The sequence below is a fragment of the Xiphophorus hellerii genome, chromosome 21 (genome assembly GCF_003331165.1).
Source record: "Xiphophorus hellerii strain 12219 chromosome 21, Xiphophorus_hellerii-4.1, whole genome shotgun sequence".
NCBI classification, from domain to species: domain Eukaryota; kingdom Metazoa; phylum Chordata; class Actinopteri; order Cyprinodontiformes; family Poeciliidae; genus Xiphophorus; species Xiphophorus hellerii.
This window is the reverse complement of record NC_045692.1, coordinates 3,574,451-3,594,963: the sequence shown is the minus strand read 5'-3', so window position 1 is coordinate 3,594,963 and position 20,513 is coordinate 3,574,451. Positions and strand designations below refer to the sequence as shown.

General features: G+C 43.5%; 1 protein-coding gene across 1 annotated transcript in view; it reads left to right on the top strand.

The window, feature by feature from the left end:
* The window catches only part of zeb1b (zinc finger E-box binding homeobox 1b), a 60,852-nt gene that overhangs the window by 28,207 nt on the left and 12,132 nt on the right, over positions 1 to 20,513 (top strand). The window contains exon 2 of the mRNA XM_032551362.1: positions 15,017 to 15,172. Coding sequence (XP_032407253.1) covers positions 15,017 to 15,172 — 156 coding nt within the window. The remainder of the gene's footprint in view (positions 1 to 15,016; positions 15,173 to 20,513) is intronic.

The following is a 20,513-nucleotide window of genomic DNA, read 5'->3' as shown; positions in this document are numbered from 1 at the left end:
TTCAGTAGTTTAAACTAATACAATGATAATGACATCATAATATAAGTAGGGATGCAATTGTGGATTATTTTAATAATAGATCAATCAATTGATTATTCTGATGATTAATAAATTAATCAGATTTTTTAGAAGGCCCTTCTGTAGTTTTTCATTAAATTACTTTCATTTCTGACCTTTTTCAGACATTATTTGGATTCTCAAAGACTAAGCATGAGTGTCCAAAAAAGTGCTATATAAATTAGATGTATTATTATTATTATTATCATTACTATTATTATTATTATTATTATTATTATTATTACTTGAGCCTTTTCTATACAATATTAGAAATATGTTAGTAGTTTTAAATAAATAAATGTTTCAATTTTTTAATAAGAAAATAAACATTTTGTTCCATGAAAGGATCAATATACAAAAAAACTGCAATTTGATGAATTTTGGGTAAAATACATTGACAAAGAAAAGTGTTTTTATCTATATTTATATATTTTGTACAGTTTTGACTTTATTACTGCTCTGAATCTGTTGGGATTTTTCAGAAAATTGCCTTTTTCTGAAAGGCAATTTGCGTTAATGTCTCATAGAAACAACTAGGTCACTTGACGATTATTGATCGATTAATTGCGATTAATCCAATTAATTGTTTCAGTCCTAAGTGCTAGTTTACCCTGTCAAAGACAGATATGCTTTAATTTTGCACAGAACATTCTACACTGGAACTGGATATTCAAATTCAAATATCCAAAATAAAAAAAAATAAAAAAACACAAACAAAAAAAACTTCTTTGTTTCATTATTAAACTGCCCTTCAAAAAAATATTCATTATCAGAATGGAAATTACCAAGCTCATTTTAATTTATCATGTGATTAATTTAATAATTGTTTATTGCATCAGGCTTACATATGATCATCACTTCCTGCACTCATCAGCATGTGCGTGCGTTTACCTCGCTAAGGTCCGCATCAATCACAGCAGCTTTCAGCCAGCCACACTCGCTGCTGAGCTTATTAAAAGGCCGGGTGTCATCGCTGATCCGTCTCACATAAACACCCAGCCACACACACATCTCCGTACACACAGACCGGGCCGTAAGGCTGACAGAAGAGCCAGTCGTCGGACCGAACCGGTTTTCTTCCGGCTTCATCGGCACATGGCCCCTGTGCAACAGGAAGGCCAGTGTTCAGGGTCAGCCTCTGGCCAATGGAATTCCCCCAGACACAGCAGGGACCCACTCACAGGCAAAACACAGAACTGTGTGACCCAAGGTGGTCACAAAGAACAGACTCTTGTCTTTTTTTTTAATTTTTTCTTTATGTCCGTCCAACCAAATCATATCAGCAAGCACAACTATGAGCTGGAAGAAATTGTTTAGCAGACACGAGGCAGGAAATGGAAAATACCCCCGCAGTTCCTACGTTTCAAAGCAGATACATCGTTCACTATGCTGTTCCTATGCTTGAAAATCTGTTTAATTGGATTGGAGAGGGGATACCAGAGAGTTGCTGCACACTGCCGCTCAGCTGGCTTGAAGAAGTCACTTTCCTCTCATTTACAAGAAAAGAAAATCTGTCTTTTTGGAAATATATCTGGTTATTAATGACCATTTATGGCTTTGTAGCCAACAGAGCCCCACCCATTAAGTTTGAAATCTACACTTGCAACCTATAAAGCTACAGCAGTACATGTTTAGGCTTCACATTTTAAATCTAATGTGCAACCTGAGCAGAAAGAAATGTGATGAGGTGTGTCTGATGTTATGATTGTTTATGTTGTTGTAGAAAGACTTTTATTTTGAAGGAGAATTACTGCAGGATCAGAAAGTAGTATGTTGATGTGATTAGTTTGTAACAAGCAGAGCATGAATAGAATGATGAGGCTGAGATCTGCAACCCAGACCAGTTAGAATCCAGATTCTCAATAGATCGGCCCTCACAATAGCTGCCATGTTTGTATTGTTTGTTTACATTTAACACGTGTAATGAATAGTAAACTATTTTAAATAATTTACACAATTTATTTCAAATAGTTTACTATCCAATATCTGGAGGTGTATCATGCCATTAACTGATTTATTGCAACAGGTTTAACGCCGATCACCCGGAATTAAGAAAATCTGGGAATTTATCAGCGCTCCCCTAGTTGAGAATGTCATAGAAGTTCAGATTTGGTTCACATATGGGCTCAAGAAGTCATATTAGATCTACATTTACCTACAGTGAAGACTTAGCTTCTTCTATCAGATTCTTCAAACCTCATGTTGGGGTTTGTGAAACTTCTGAGTTTTCCCTCAAACTTTGCTACAGCTCCATCTCATGTTGTTTTTATGAATGTCTTGTCCTGTTGAACTTCAGTTGAAATCATTGAGTTATTACTGTTATAGCTTGGTATTTTCACTCAAGGAAGATTCACTTACTGACATATTGGCTAAATGTTTACCAAAAGCTGTTTTTATGAAGAGGTACTAAACGTCTCTACTCAGCCGAAGGCGAATGAGGAAAAACAGAAACGCTCTCCTTGAAACGTTCAAGTGTTTCAATGATTTCCCATTCAGGGTGACATCAGATGGGATAGTCCCAGGAGCGCGGTCCAGTTGCACCAAGCTTGAGTAATCAAGGCCCCACCCTGCTGGCTGCTGGCTGTGAACAAACTCCACTCTGGCCTCCATCTTTTGTCCCACAGGGAGCAGAAACCAGCATCTGACCACAACAGCAAAGAAAAGCTGAGACAGAGAGGAAACAAGGCAGAAAGTACCAGCAGTAGGTTGCTGTTCCATTCTACTGCCTTCCTCTCTTCGTTTTATTCTGGCATGCAGAGCTGCAGAAGAGCCGTGTTGGACTGTGGGTCCATTACTGCAGATGGCAGAGGGGAATGAGAGATCTGCTGCTATCGATTATCCCGGCCCGACTGTCGATGCTCTCCTATCCAATCCTGACACACTGAACCAATGGCCTCTCAGCGCTGCTGGCAACCACACACACACACCCACGCCCCTACACACACGCCCAATACCAGGGTTATCATAGTCAACTACAATTAACAAAATTACAAAAACTGAAACTGAGAAAACATGTCCGTTAACTGAAATAAATAAAAACGGTAAATAATGGAGAAAAACTATAACTAACTGGAACTATATCATGCGTGCATAAAACTAACTAAAACATGCTGGAATTAGAACTATAATATCCTTATTTTCTGTTTATGAATCTGTTTTTATCTTTTAGAACTGATATGAAATTGTTTTATTCCCCACACACTCAGTTCACGCAAGTCCACAAAATGGCAACAGCAAAGGTTGGAAGAAAACATCAGCCAGTTGGTTGTTTAACAATATATATATATTTTTAAAATGGAATCTTCTGTTATGTATTCATTACCCAATATATGTACATAATAACAATACAATACTCTGACCTTTTTGAATTCGGCACCAAAAAAATGAACTAAAGTACAAAAAAAAAAAAAACTACTAGTATAACTAATAAAAACTAAACTAAAACCATACATTTCAATCAAGTTTTGATCAAGTTTATTTGTTTAGCACTTTTTTTTATCAACGAGGCAGTTCAAAGCACTTTACATCAAGAAAACATTGAAACATCATAAACACATCTTACAGTCAACAACTGTGAAAACCAGAAACAGACATCGCTTTTTTTTCCCAAGGACCATCGTTAAAATCATCAATACACATCAAATATGTTGGTCAATGTTCCAGTAATTATGGGTTGAAAGTAACTTTAAACAGCTGGGGTTTTAGCCTTGATTTAAAGGAACTCAGTGTTTCAGCTGTTTTGCAGTTTTCTGGAAGTTTGTTCCAAACTTGAAGTGTATAGAAGCTGAACGCTGCTTCTCCATGTTTGGTTCTGGTTTGTTTGACTAATAGAAAACTGGCCAAACTAATAAAAACCACTTCAATTAGACGAACAAAAGTTACAACAAAATAAAACTGAACTTTAATGAAAAGTCTGAAACTATTTAAACCCTGGCCTACACACCTACGGGTGTAATGCACTGAAAGGTGATCAATCGTCACCTTTTGTCGTCAATGCTTTTACCTGTTGCAATCAGCGCGGCATTAACAGCTCCTTCTTCTGCTCTACAAATCACAGTTTACGAGTTGGTGAGTACAGCCACTGTACACCCACCTGACCCCTTTAGATGAGGTCCACCAACATGTGTACACACACATACTTCTCCTCGCCTGATTTAGCGGGACAGATTTTCATAGCTGTCCATTGGACAGGGAGTCCAGCCTCATGGTCATTTAACAGCAGGGTAATGGTGTGAGCAGCGCCGCTTGACCGCCTCTTCAGCTGGAAGTCCCCCTGGAGGGAGATGTGGTGGGGGTGCTAACTATTCTCGATCACACAGGGAAAAGGCTATTTTCCCCTGGGAGGGGCGAGGGGGGTGAGGTGAAGGAGTGGAGGAGCAAGGTGACAAAGGCGCCTTTGTGGATGTAAGTTTACTGTGTTAACCCCTTTCTCTTCCTGCTTCACGTGAATAACAAGAAAGCAAGTGTGACAAAGCGAGCAGCAGCCCCCGGGGGCAGCGTGTTTGATTATGCGCCGTGCGAGTCAGGGGTTGCGCAGGACGTCTGGCCTCTGGAGTCTTGTGACAGAGCTGACATTTTGGAAGCCAGAGGAGCGTTCATTTGTTGTCTGAGTCCCACAAAGAGCAGAGAACGCAGAAAAGGGCCCACTTTTGTGTGTTAGTGTCGGAATTAGTGAAGCCACAGTAGGCTGTCAACAGAGATCTTGGCCAGGGCTGCACTGAAGTGAGCTGACTTGCTGATTGTTGTGGAACTTGCAACGGTGTAAAGTGTAAAACGGAACGAAAAAAGAATCCCTGGGTTGGCCCCGCCCCTCCAGGTCAATGCTAGACATCAAGGCTAATTCCTGATCACTGTTTTTCTAAACCTCTGACTTCTTGATATTATTTTTCTCTTTTTTTTAAGTGATAAAGTTGCAGTCAATGCTTCACAGAAAGTCCGTTGCAATTAGTTGTGCTTTTTTCCTTCATCCTTTTCTCTGCTCTTGTGAGAATACCGTCGACTCCTATTGCACAGTAACGTTAACATTGGTCCACAGACGGCAGCGTTCTTCTTCTGTGCATGCTTTGGGGTCATAAACCGTTCAAACCGAAGTCTGACTGTGGTTGCATCATTTAGTAACATGAACTAATAATAAAAAAATGGGATTTGAGCATCAAAACCTGGTGTGTGAACTTAGCCTAAGACAGAAACTACTCCTGTCTAAATGTTTTACCTGTCTTCCACCCTCAACCTACCACTCCCTAATAGGTCGTATTTGCATTTTTGCTGTTACTCCGTTAATCATTCCTCCTGCGACATCCATCCTCATTTCAACCTTTAATGTCTACCTCTGTCTCCCAACAATATTCTCTCCTTTTTCTTCCCTCAGTCAGGCTGACAGTTAGTGACACTCCCTCCCTGGGGCAGCCATCAGTTCAGATGAGCATCTTATGTGACAGGTCAGCTTAGTCTTTTTAGGCCATTAGCAGTTCCTTCCCTCCCACCTTTGTCATCTTTCCCCCTTTACCGTTTGTCTCTTCTGTTCTCTTTTTCCGTAGTCTGTGTGTGAACACGCCTCGCTGCTGACTGGCAAAATCTCCATTAATCTACCCGACAAACACATTATTGCATGAAGAATGGAGTGTATAAATATGCGACAGCTGAAGGCTGTGACGTTCGGCCTCCTTGATTAGATAAAGTTTGCCTTGGTGATGTTAGCGAGAGCAAGGTATGCGTACAGGTAACAGGATTTAATGAGATTTTTCTGGTTGGAGCTGTTTAGACATGTAGCTCACTCCCTGCCTCCCTCTTCATAGGCCAGTGCAGCTCTCCCGGTCTGCTACTCCCCCACAGTAAATTGTCAGACCTAATACAGGCAGGAATGTCCAGTCACCTGCTCCTAAAATGCAACAGCCCTGTGCTACACTAACCCTATATAGATGTGCACTGCACAACCTGGTTGGATAACAGTGTTATTGCTCATTGCATATATTTAAACACGCACCTCACTGTGATCCAGTTCTACTGGTCAGCAGAATGTCTTTACAAGAAGAAAACAAGAGTTTTAAATCGTTCAGTTCTGTGGAATTCTGCTTATTTTATTTTTCTAAAATAGGGGGTATTTTCAGACTTTTCTCCTCTACTTCCTTATATTTCATAAAGATGCTTCAGCATTTGGGTCTACCACTTATTGAGGATAGATTTTAGTTTATACCCAAATTTGTGAAGACTTAATTTGACAAGAGATTATCTTGTAGAGACAAATGGCATGTAAGTTTGAAAAGGGTAGACTCTGATGCACGTAAATAAAATCCTGTGTAACTTAGATCTGCTAGAACTGTCAACAGTACAGCTATTGCTTATGTACTTCACAACTCTAACAAGATAATAAAAAACAATTGTTGAACTTGTTGGGATTCACAATATATTAGTACTAACATTGATATTGGTTGATTTTAGTAAAAAAAAAATTAACATATCAGTTTTGGTCCGTTAAACCAAACTGGGCCGATAACAACCGATACTTAGGTACATCTTGTTGGCATTTGCTTTGAGAGGGGAGGGTGATGGTCATGTGGTGTTTGTTTGGTCATGTGAAAGTGATGGTGATGCAGCAAAGCATTGTGGGCAGTTTAACTGAAGCAGGGAAGAAGTGGTGACATCAGTGGTGGTGGTGTTTTTTCAAGGTGTTGAAGGTGTAGCGAAATATACAGTACAGACCAAAAGTTTGGACACACAGTTGTGTCCAAACTTTTGGTCTGTACTGTATATAACGTTGATAGATTTTGGTTATATTTACAGCGATATCGGATATTGATATCGGACCAAATTTTCATATCGGGGCATCCCTAACTGTTTCTTTGTGAAATTAGGTGATATCATTAGGCTGGGGGGTGAAAACAGGCAAGTTTCACACTTCACATGCAGATCCTTCGACAAAACATTCAATAGTTTTTAATGCCTCTATACAGTCAACAACCGAAACAGGACTGACTCCACCAGGATACTCTTCACCTTGGAAGCATTCCTCTACCCTGAAGTGGAAGGTTTTCAAACATCCGCCCTTAGACAGCACCTGTTGACCCAGCCTCGCTGTTGACATTACAACCGAAGTGACTGCAGAAAAAAAAAAAAAGAGGAACAAGCCCTTTAATGAAGTTCGACGCTGCTGATGTAAAGCGACCACATTTAAAACAGGCCAGATACCTTTCAGCTCTCGTTCTAATAATAACCACTCCACTCAAAATGTCACGGCTAAACACAAACTGGCAAAATCAAAGGACAAGAGCAGCGTTCTACTACTGTGGAGCTTTCAAAAGCCATCAATGTGAATGGAGTCTGACAGCAGAGGTGGCAGGGACATTTTGTGTTGCCGGCGACTCTCAAATGAGATCTGATGGAGGCTAACGCAGCAGCAGCCAGGTCTGGGTTCTGGTTCTTCTTCCCGCTCCTGCAGATGAGCCGGGCTTAAGTGGAAGCAGCCGCTGGCAAGAGGGAAGCAACTGTTTACCCAGGTGTGTGCCAAAGGTTTTCTGTGCTGTTGTTTCTCTGCTTCATGTGCAGAGGGACAGCTCAGCTAACGTGCCGTATTTTTATTTAGCACATACGAGGGCCTGGCCTGCTTTATTTTGTGAATGAAAATGACAGCGACAGATTGAACAGAGGAGCAGAGTAAAGAGAGAGCAGAAGGAAGGTGGTTTGCGGAAGTGTGACCGCAGGTTTTCTGGCCTTACCAGAATCTGTAACAGATGTTTCCTCTCCTCACCTCTCTGACCTCCACACCCCCCGCTGCTCCCCCACCTCCTGCAACACTTCTTCCTCACTCACCTGGCTACGCTATATATGGCTCGGCTGGCGGAAGAGATGGGCATTCTTTCACCACAAAGCTGCTGAGTGTTTGAGAACTGGAGCAGGCCTGTCCGCTGATGGGCGGAGGATCTATAGATGGTGTGAGACGCCAGCACCGAGTTTAGATTTGCGTGTGTGTTTGTGCGTTTCGTGTAGAGATGGTAGGATTTTATAGAGGTCTGACTTGTCGATACACATTTCAGTTGATTACAATCTTCTCCTTAAAGCTATAAAAAGCCAGAAGTGTTTTTGCTTCCTGGATGAATTGAGATTTCAACTGTTGCAACGCTTCAGTGTTCTGAAAATCTAAAAGGAATCTAAAAATAAACCCCATTACATCGTCTTTACCCCTTTACAAGACAGATTACAGCTGTAATGTACGCAATATCATGGGATAATCTTTTCAAAATAACAGGACACCTAATATTTTAGAGGAATAAGCTCTGATTTGCTGCTATGAGGAATAGAATCAGATCATTCCTTTACTGTTTCTGGAAATGAGAAAATTTGCATTTTAAGCTTAGACCACCTTTGGTCATTTTCAGACACCTCACTGATGCTGAAGAAATATCCAGCTCAATCCTGTTCACTCCTAAAAGTGTTGATGTCAGTAGCTATGTTTCCATCAAACTGTCATACAAATAGAAAAAAAGCTAATTAGGCATGTCTCCACTCTCAATTAGAGCAAATCGATCAGGCTAGCCTGAGCTGAATTTTGTAAGATGTTGACATTATATAGAGCTGTAATAAACAGGAAATAGAGCTTGCAAACTAGCATGGACTCACACATCTCACAATGTGTGGTACCGCTGGTCGGCCACTCCAGGCCAACAGTTCTCTCCTCTGTGCTAGAGGTTTTGACTTCGAATGTTTTTCCAGGTTTAGTGTCTCTAGAAAGGTACAGACCCACCAGAGGATGGGATCATTCATTACATGAGAACTTATTTGGAAAATGTGTTTCCATCAACCCTTTAGAGCATTAACTCTCTTTCCTGAAAGCCCAAAACCACCAAGCGAGCGTAAAAACGTTTTTTGTGAAATTGAGAAAGTCATTTCAAACCCTTCCATGAAATTTCCGTGAACCTTTACTAATGCAATACTTCAAAATGCACTAAAAATGGAGACACAGGTGGTGCCATCAGGTAGAGCTTGTTTTAAAAAAATGGTTTGGTTGATCAGGTTTGAAATTTGCCATTTTTTATGTCAAGTTTTGGGTTGCACCAGTTTGTAAAGACATCAGTGTGATTGCGGCCTGGATCATGTGATCACCCATAATGATCGGGAACCTTCTACATGCCATGCCTCTTACTAGCTTAACATCCAGACCACACACTCTGACTTAGGTGTAGCAGAGTTATTACCTTGGATGGGGCTGTCTCACCTCCAACATAAACAAAGAGTAAACTTGGTGGCCGAGGCATTGCTGTGGATTGTGTGTGTGTGAAGACACCCGTCGGTCTCTACCAGCCCACCTGGCCTTATTTAGAAAAGCAACGAAGAGCCAGAAGCAGAAACCCTCAGAGGACGCCCAGTTGAACAGAATGTTGGTGTGTGTATGTGTGTGTGTGTGCTCATTAGCCTCTGAAAGAGAAAACCATCAGCAGCCACAAGCATTCACACCCACCTCCTTCCAGTAGAACTACAGCCTGGGTGCCATTTAGCTACAGCAGCATTATTGGGAGTAACCTGAGCAATAAAACACGTGGCCTGACTGGCAGAGCAACGCAATAGGCCAGGTTAACAGGCTCCTTCTTTAATCTGAAAAACTCTGAGGCACAATTCAGTCTTTTTCTCGTTCCCTTCCACTCATTAACACCCACTGACTTTCTTCGCAGCTCCAGGTATCATCATGCAGATTAAGAGAACAATAGCTACCATTAGCATTAGTGTTATCATAAAAAAGTGCTCATCAGATGGTGGTCGAGTGACCCATGGAGGCTCATTAGCTCACATGCTGAAACTTTGATCAGCTTCATTAGGAAGACAAGGGTCCATTGTCTTCTTGATCACCTCTGAAATGCTTCCTACTGAGGGCTCATCTCCGCAGGTTGTTGATTTTGACTTAACATTTGTTTATTAGTGAATATCAAGAGAGCATTTGACTTGTTTAGAAGCATTGGAGAGCAGGTACATGCTTAATAAAAGTGACTAATACTCAGGAGTGCCAAGGGCTATTTTCACTGTCAAGGTTCTGCTTTTTGCCATCTCAGCCTGATGAGTAAGAATCACTTGATGTTGCCTGGGGAAGTCTTAGAGATTTATCTATAGGGTTGTTACAAAGAAGGCCATACTGTTCACTTTGTGACCTTTGATCCTGCTGATCTTTGCAGGAAACCATCTAGCGCCCTTTGTCTGGCAGTGTGTAGGGACTTGGTACCGTAAGTCTAAAGGAGCCTTTGAACTAGCTAACTACGAAAATCCCCTCTTCTTTTGTTCTGTTATTATTGGTTCTTGAGCTGACCTTCCTGACTCGGCAAGAGAAAGGCTGTTGTTTCAACAACAACCATCAGCCTTTACCTCTGCGCTGAGTGAGGCGCCTTACCTTGAGACGGCATACTTGAGGGTTTTGAATGGCACTGCTTTGTTTTGTTCTGGTTAGGAGTTGGGTTTATTGTAGTGGTTGCCTTTCCTGAGAAAATGGCATTGCAGAGCCGCAAGGGCAGACTCTGTGACGGCAGACTCTGTCCTCTATGAGGATGCCTGTGGTCGTTTTACCACTGTCTGCCTGGCCCTGAGCTCAGAATGAGATAAGTGGAGTACCTCAACAAGGGAGCCTGTACCGAGGCTAAATATAGACACAGAGGAAAGGTAGAAGGGCAAGCAAGCAGTCACTGCCGTTTACAATGAGTCAATCTGTCTAATCACAGGCAGGGCAACAGCAGACCTTGCAATATGTGTCAGTCAGTTGAATGACATTAGGCGGAGGAAGAAAGCACATGCTTTGATCTGTGGCTTTAAGAGCCAAACTCAGAGAAAAGTGTTTTGGTTGGACATTCCAGACATTCCTCGTACACATTCTGGTTCAGGACCATCGGGCTGCACAGACGAGGTGTAGGTTTCAAGTTGCTAACAGATGTCCTTAAAGGTAATGAATCAAGGAACAATCTGTTTTCAGACACTAATATGTGTCTTCACAATCTGTATGTGTTATCCTTTGTCCAAATTATTAGGCCAGTCATTCACACTTCTCCAAACATGAGATTTGTTTCCTCCCACAGAGGTTGAGATATTCCTATCTTATCTGGCATGTCTCAGTGTTGGAAAGTCTAAACTGAGCAATCTGCTGCAGTTGGAGACCTCGTCTGCAGAGGTTTTTAATTCCTGAAATGATTCACCAATCAGGAACGGATCACATAACGAGAAACTAAAATAAGAATGGGAGAGTTTACACAATTAGGGGGAGTCAGGCAGAACCAACAAGGGAACCTGCAGTAATGGACATATGGCATTTCATGTGCTGTATTGCTGACAGTTTGCCAAGGTGTCCCCCCCAGTTCCCACCAGAGTAATGTTGGGCCTGTTTTTGGACCAGCCAGTCACCCATTCTGGTGCTGGTAACTGATACAGCCTGGCAGGTGTCATAACAACATGTCCCTCCTCCCCCTACCGCGGGCTTATTTAGGTGTGTCTGACATGGACAGTCTGGTACATGTCTTACCAGTTCATAAGTCGAGTTATTAATGAGCCAAAATCTGAGCCTATCGGTGGATGTTTAGTGCTGAGTTTGTGTTGATAGTGTCTTATTACCCAGACCTACAGGATGTGATCTTTTTGCGTGTGGGTGTTGTGAAGCTGGGATCTGAGCCGTGCTATTTTCTCAGGTGTTAAACACATTGCAGCCTATGTAGAAAAGCAAACTTTTTCAGAAAGTAAGCTCATCACCTCCTCCACCTCCCAATGCCTTCTCTCAGATGCGTAGGAGTCATCCTCCTGTTGCGTGCTAGCATGTTAGCACTAATGAGACCAGCTGTCCAAACGCTCAGCCGGTCAGCCAAAAGGGACCGCAGCCTTTGTTGATGCAAGGTGTTACATCTCGTGCAGGAACACACACTTTTGTTTCGACGAGGCCGACCATTTGGCACAGGAAGACACCCCTCCCCTTCATCTCATACACACACCACCATCCTTTGACTCTTTTACTCAGTCTCTTTGCCGCACTTCGAGGCTCCCGCCTTTATTGTCCTGCTTGCTGCTGCTGCAAACACCAGCGAATTGATTTTTCTCTCTACAGTTTATAGTTGGTCATTTTCTCTCGCCACTGCTGCTGGGGACTGTTGCCTTTGTAATCGCTGACCTCAGCTCCATACCTGAGTGGCTGTGGCCCTAAACAGCCTCTCAGAATCATCCTAAAGTACCTTCTGTTTCAAAATGAAGTGTTGCACCCTGTTGGGGCTGCTGAACAGACAATACATCACCTGGCAGAATCGCTCCGGGGGGAAAGTGGGCAGAGGGGGAAAAGGAGATAGTGGAAGGCACCAAGAGAGGGAGAAAGGAGGAGTATGGACAAGTGTCACATGATGCTGTGTAAAACCAGTTTGTGTGTGTGGCATCCTCCTCTGTGGCTCTTGAGTTCTCCAATAGAGATGTAAAATATGTCTAGTAATACATGGTCAAGAGATACTGTAGATGGCCTTGCAAAAGTAGAAGCCACCTAATTATTAGGTACAGTTTCTTACAGAATGTTAGTGAAGAAACTGTCAAAAATGAGAAACACTAGCCCTGTTGTGCTTTACTTAGAGAAACCGTTTGCACCAGATACATCAGCAGGTGTTTTGGTGTATCCCTCTATCAGCTTTGCATTTTTACAAACAAGTTTCTTTTTGTGTAAAATAACCAAAATATACTCAGACTAAACAGAAAATCTATGAATAGCACTTTTTTTTCAGGCTTGCCATAAGTACTCAATTGAATTTAGGACTGAACTTTGACTGGACCACTCAAAGGTGCAGCTCTGGCTGTATGTATGAAATAACCTCCACCCCAGTCTAAGGTCTTTTACAGTCTCACTGATTTTCTGATTTTTCTGATTTTCCTCGTATTTAGCCTGACCATTGGCTTCTTATGCAACTTCTCATTCTCATCTCCCTTTAGTTCTCAGTCTAGGATTTCTCCCATTGAGCTTGATTTCTCAGTAAATATTTAATACTGGGTGGTTTCTGCACTGCTTTAAAATTGTAGTTTGCCAATACAGGGATCTAGTTTGGCAATGGCAGCGGAAAAAGTGAATGAAGCTGTTCAGTTTGTTTTGGCCAAATATTGTGCAATTAAAGTCGCAACAAGAGGAATGCATAAGACATTTTATTGCTGGCAAAAATGTCTTGGCCCTACTCTTATGAGGGTGTTTACAGCACACACAATTTCCCATTTCAGAATGTCTTCTTCAAAGTTGAGCTGCCACATTACGTATGTTACTGCCAAACATTAGTGATTGGGTAAAATAAAATCTGGTCATTTCAAATTTCAACGGAGTAAACACCTTCAGCAAGCAATAGTTTATTGACAGCTGAGGATTCAGACCCCCTGTATGAAGCAAAGCATAGAACAATACGCTAGATAACAGAGCTCTGTGAGATGTTCTAGGCTCTGGATTCTGTGTTTAAACCTAACTCTTTATTATGGACTAAGTTTGAATTGCTGATCTGGTGACTTTTAATTAATTTTCTTTAAGGTTGTCATAGTAAAAGGCTGAGCACAAACACACAACCCAGTTTTTGAGTTTGTAAAATATTTTTGAAATCTTTCATCTCTCTCATGACACCAAAAGTATCCATATCACAAGGAAAAGGTGAATATTGAATGAATGACGGTAAAGAGTTTGAGAATGAAACGGCCCTCCTGATGAACCTGACAGGATTTCGCAGCTGCAGCACAGCGGCGACGACCCCTACGAACCGCTCGACAAACAACAGCACATCGCCCTCCTTCTCGCCCCCACGCCTCCCCCTCAGCCTGAACCTTCCGGCGAGCCTCTGCGAACGCCGGCCGGCCATAACGACCCGCTTGGCGATGGGAGAGAGCGAGCGATCTCGCCGGAACAATTCTCATTGATTGAAACGTAGGCTCGCGATTCCACCTGATACGCCTCCTCCTTCAGCCACTTCAGAAAGAGGTGGGCGAAGAGGGAGAGAGGAGATAGATGGAGAGAAAAAAAAAACTCCACTACGCTCAGGTGCTTTGTACTGGCAGTCCGCATTCAGTGAGTGAATGCAGGTGGTGTGTGGATGTGCCAGCGCTGCGTGCGGTGCGAGTGTTGATATGAGAGGTAGTTGGAGCGCTTGCAGCCCAGGCCCTCTGCTGACTGAGCTGCTCTCACTGGAGAATTGATTTGGCCTCCGAGAGGATCTGTAGTTCTCTCAGCGGAACAGAGGGAGGCTGGAGGGCAGCAGCAGGAGGAGGGGTGTGTGGGGGGGGGGTTAGGGAATGGAAGCCCAGGTGGAATTGAGAGATGGAGGAACACTGTGGAAATGAAAAGACGATGCCGGAGCAACACGCTCGGCGCACACACAAACACACATGCTGCTGAAACGGATGGGGTGTGTGTGAGGAAAATTTACTCCCTGTAATAACCCTCTCTCTCTCTCTCGCTCCTCTGGCCGCCTCTCTGCGCGCCTCCTGGCTCCTTCAGCCCATAACACAGGCGACCACATCACACCGACTCCCACACAGCCCTGAAACCACTTCAGCCTGCAATCCAGTGATCTCACACACATGTGCATGTGTGTCTGCATGTCCAAGTGCGAATTTTCTCTGCTCGCCTGTTGCTGCAGGGTTGGTTGTCACACCTAAAAGAGGCCCCTGTTCAGCAGGTTGTCAGTGTCTTAGCTGTTTAATCCAAATCTTTTCCCCGTGGAGGTCATTTCAAGTTTCATCTCATCTGTCTAAGGCCGACCACGTTCTGTTTAATTGGTGTTTCCAGCTCCCTGCCCCCTCTGCTTCCACAACCAGTCCCTTTAATAGTTTTGACATTAAAACGACATGGTACATATATTTAACCTAGCCAGCTTTTAACCTTTCACTCCCAGCACTCATAATTAAAGACCACACACATCTCATCATGTTTATAAAGCACTCGAATTAGAGTCAGGAACCATGGTACTCTTTCTAAGCTGTGATCTTGTTTCTCCTTGTGCAGTGACCAACTACAACAATGTGCTGGAGGCAGGCTCAGACTCAGACGATGAGGACAAGCTGCACATCGTGGAGGAGGAAGGCAGCCTCGCAGACGGGGCAGACTGCGACAGCACCCTGCCGGATGAAGAGCACCCGAGCGTGCCGAGTTGGGACCCAGGTGAGAACCTCTTGTTATTCTCTGACCGCTGAAAAGTGAACAGAGCTGTCGTTTCTGCTAACCATTACGGTAGGTGGTCATAATGCCGTGGCTCTTACAGTGACTTGCAAAGTTATTTCCACCCTTTGAACTTTTCCACCTTGTGTCATGTTACAACCACAAATTTCAATGTAGTTCTGATCATAGACCTCCACCACAGTCTCAATTTCTTCTGTAATCTCTAATCAGTTTCCTTCTGGATTGGCTTGTAGTTAGCTTCATCCATCTTCCCAGCTTTCATCCCCACACTATGATGCTTCCACTACAGAGTTCCACAGTGAACGACGTGTTCAGGTTCATGTACAGTGTAAAAAGCTCCCCAATACAATGGCGTACAGCCCGGAGTCTGCCCATGGACAGCTGAGAGTTCATAGTCAAGCGCATCAATTTCCTACAGTTCTCACAATAAATTATTTCATTTTCTAAGTTTGATGAGTTGGTCGTTTAGCCCAGTTCTTCTCTAACAAGGCAGCCACTGCACACCCATCAGTGTGGAACCAGAGCAGCAGTTACATTGTGCGTCCTTAAGATGGGTTACGCCAACTCCCAACCTAATCAGCTTGGTGTTACAACAATTATATTTTTAACAACATATTCAAAAGGTGCAAAATTCAAGTATTTATTGTATTATAACCAGTCTGTTTAAATGTCTGCCACCTTTCACTGAAAATTGACTTATTTTCTGAGAATACACCACAGGCTGAGTTATAGTTGCGCTTTTAAAAGTTCCCGTTGAGCACTCTCGAGCCAAGCAAGCAGTGTGTCTGAACTTGATGTGTACACGTGTTGTGTTCCCCCGAGAACGAGCCGTCATACCGACAGTGCGCAAGGGCGCGGATGGTGTGACTGGTGAGCGCACCCTCAAGTTCAGTGTGTCAACTATAAACCTGGCGGGAGCAAGTAAAGCAGCCTGGCAGGCTGCCAGGATTATCATACACCTGGGGGATCCCTGGAGGATTGGATTATTTTCTGCAGGTGGGTTTTGATCCAATTATGATCTCAGCTGAAGAGATACAGTCTAAGTTGAGAAATGCCACCCTAACATCTGCACATAGTTATATAGCGGTCTTTGTCTCATTGTGAAACAGAGAGTAAGGAAACAGGTACTACATGCAGAGGGGTTGAAACTAAGGCAGGAAGCATGATATTAAACAAAGACAATGCCAACACACAGAGAGACCTTCAGGCACACAAAATAGCCTTTCAAGCCAAGTGTTGGTGGAAAGCTTTACAGCACTGGTGGGTATACAGGGAACCGCCATGAACTCCTTTTTACCTCGAACCGAGTGGAAGTGGCATCAGAAGCAGCTCACTACCACAGGAAGCGCTGATGTCACGTTCCCCCCCTCAGCCCGTCATTCCCTCCCTTTCTGTCGTCTCCAAAACAATTGCGGGTGCTGAAGGATGTCGGCGTTTCAGCACGGGCTCAAGGCCTCTCCATTGCATGAGGTCACCTAGGTAGCTACAGACGGGTGCCAACAACTGTGACTTGCACATATGGCAGGTAATCAGGTACAAAAATCTCAAAGTTCTCTTTTTGAAGATGTCGACTATACTTTTCTTAGCAACAGATGTACATGAATGTAAACATGGGCAACAGGGTGGGGAAAGTTCAAGCCAACACATATGAAAACATCCAGTGACATCTCACTTTTGGTCTGAGCAGAGAGTTTTAGAAATTCCACTCAGATGAATTTGCTTCGGTTTCGAGCATCATGGTTTCAGTTGCGCTGGCACACACGCTGTACGTGCACAGTCAAACCACAGACCTGCGCACAGAGCAGCCACCTACTCCCCAGACTCTGCTGTCATCCTCGGCTTGGCTCCCCCAGCTACACCTCCTTGCATAAGAGGAAAGTTGGAGGAAGAATAATGTCATTGGTTTTGGCCCAGGATGGAGCACATTAAACACTTCAAAAGCATGAGCTGCACTGAAACAGCTCAGTGAGCTGGCGGCGCTCCATGTTTGTGCCTGATCTGGTCTTCTCACTGCTCTTCCTAACTCTCCAGCCTTCTCCGCAGATCGGACTGATGAAACGCGGGGAAAGCCTCGGCTCTTTAAGCAAACACGTCTTTCGTCTAATCTGTTGGGAGAACAGACTCTCTGGTGTGGCCTTGAAAATCTGACCACCACCCAGCAATCTTCTTCTTCACACAGCTCGGTTTGCTTCAAATTAAAGCCTTGACACCCCTTCTCACGAGACTTCAGCTCTCCAAAACCAGAAAGGTGGTTTTTCAGCACTTTAACTTTGTTTACCTCAAATCATTTTCTTTCTTTTTTTAATATCCTTACTGACTATTCTTCTTGTTCTAAATGATTCTTCTTGATTAAAGGGTATGAAAGGCCCCCACCTCACTGTCATTACTCATTGACTCCTAAGTGATTATGTAGAGGCGGAGCAGCCCACCGTTGGGGTATGACTACGCTTGGGGGAGGGACAGGTAGACGGAGCGCTGACCCAGGAGGGCTTCTCCTTTACATTTAATGAGTAGGAGAGAATGATTACATCTGAGTGAAAGAGCAGGGTGGAGCTGGAGAGCAGAGGCACCAAATGATGGAGAAAGTCTGGATATACAGGCAGTTTCTCTCTGTGCCTGCAAACGTATCCCTCCCCCTTGGACTCTTTCACATTTTGAGACAAACCTCATTGCTTTTTATTGGGATTTTACGTGACAAACCATTTCAAGGATTGACGGTGTCTATTGTTGTGTTACCATGATGTCAGAAAGACACTGGAATACACACTGTTCATGAGGGTTGGAAAGAGATGCATGTTTGGTAGCACACAGCCAAGGATGAGCAAATCATTCCTCTCCTGATTCCGGAATACCTCATGTCTTCACAATTCTTCATGTCTCCCAATGGCTGGAGATAAAGTAAAGCATTTGTTCCCCCCACCACTGTTGAATACTTTAGATTCTTTTTCACAAGGCTTTGTCTTGTTTGTCTGCCCCACCAGACAGAATCTATGAGATGTTGTGGATGCACTGCTACAGGAAATAGTGAGGTCATGGGTTGGACAGGACAGGAAATGCATCATGGGCCGGCCATTTTGCAGAGATGTAGGGAGAGTGGGAAGAGACAAAAGCAAGAGAGAAAGAAAAGAAACTTGGTGGTCTGCTGTTTTTTTTCACATGAACATGCGCTGACATTCTCTCTTGAACCTTCTATGGAGCTCTTTTAACTGATCTTCCACGTGTGCAGCAGTGCATTCACATCCCTGCGTCAGCATGTAAGCGGCCTGCGTGATGTTTCATGTCAGGGGGAGCAGCCTGATAACACACAGCCACCTCAGCAAGGCTGCAACGCCTCCTGGCTCTCTTCTGTACTTGAAAAAGAGCCGAGTGAGGCAAACGAATCACACAGGCGAGGAGTGAAAACAACAGCCTGTCATGCCTTTGCACCACAGAGCCCCAAACGGGACTTCACTTCACTTCACACACATACACAGGCTCAACATTTTGCAGCCTTGAGGTGAATCGGTGTGTCTGAATGCGGCCGAGGGAGCAAATCCCAGCCTGATCAGCACTTCCTGATATTTTTTGCACCACGTCACTCGCCGACATTATTTAGAAATGGATGGAGAGCTTCGATGGAAGGATGTAATACTTTGTCTGTGAAAAGTATTTATACCTTATGTCTCATTCTGCTATGTTAAAACATCAATCTTCAGTGTATTTTACTTGTATTTGGTGAAGTAGTGCATAACTCTGAATTGAAAATTTCAAGTGTTTTGGGGTAGGTAACAGCTTTCTGCCCAATCACAATCTATAAAACGTCACATATGCCAATTCCAATTTTGACCAATAGTGATTAATTTTGTCTGAAAAGTCGCTAAATATAGCAAGAAAATGGAGTGACTATTTTTAACTGCACACCTGCAGCCGTAACCTGGTGGTTACATCTGCGTTTCAATCCATTTTCAGACCTCTGCGGTGGTAGACAAGATTGTTGGATAAGATCAGTTTCTCATGTAAGTATCGACTGATAGCCGATCTCAGAAAAACTGAAGAAATGAGAAACGACTTATTGCCGCTTCCCTCCTAGAAAATGACTGTCTTACCAATTCTTCTTTGCACAATCCAACTTGGGAGACTCATCACTTTTTCAAGTTGTGCCACAGATCATCAGTTGTATTTATGTCTGAATTTGACTGGGCCATTTTAACATTTGGACATGCTTCTGCTGGCTGTATTCTTTGGGTCACTGTCCTGCCAGAAACAGTCTTAAGTCTTTTACAGCCACAGGCAGGTTTTCTGGCAGAAATGCATTAATCTCCGCATTAACGAAAATCCTTGTCCCTGCCAAACAAAAGCATCCCCACACCATCATCCTGCCACCACCATATGTTACCATGGGGTGGCATACCCAGAGATCTTCCATCACCAAAACCATTCTCATGTGTGCCACAAGACATCACTTCTTACAGATTTTTTTCCTTCCAGTCTTCTCTTAATGTCAGATTTGCAAATTGCACAACAGCTGTTGTGTCAACAAACTGAGCTGTGGATCTGAACAGCTCCTCCAGAGTTACCATGGGCCTTTTGTACAAATGTTTGTGGTTGTAATAAAACAAAAACATAACATTCTCAGTGTATGAATACTTTTCCAAAGCTCTGATTTATGACAGGTTGGCAGGGTGTGAATACTTTTTCGAAGCTCTGCATTTACTTGTTGCTAATCCTCTGTAAGCCTTAACTTGACAACCAGGGAGTGTTTCCCAGACTGCCAGAGTGTTTCCCTTAACATGTTAGGTGGAATGTGTTAAATGTGTCTCGGGGTATTAGTGATGTTGCTCAGGTCGTGGGAGGAAAGCTGTGTGTATCCCGAGTACAGGATACAAATTCCAAGATGGGCCTTTCTGAGCACCTGCTGCTTTCTCCTACTTTACACACCCACGCTGACATGTTCATAAAAAGACGGCCTCTTTGTCCTCATGATCTCTCCGAGGTCTCCAACAGGCCAGCAGGCTTCTTCCAGCAGTCCTCTATAACCATAGCAACAAATGACTGCCGTTGCATTGTTCTGCGGCTTTGTCAAGGCGCCGCAGAGGAAGCTGGACCGAGACTTGTTTGTAAGAGTACTGGTATTCGCTGTGCATCGGTGAGTCATGAAGTGCTACACCTGTTCCCATCTCTGAGGAGAACACAGCTGGCCCCGTCTCTCCACACACACACCCCCACACACACACACACACACACACTGTACGCAGTTCTCCAAATACAATTCTCCAATCTCCGCTGAGCAGAGGGAGTTCATGAAACATCTGCCCGGTAAAGAGCACTGTTGTATCCACAGCAG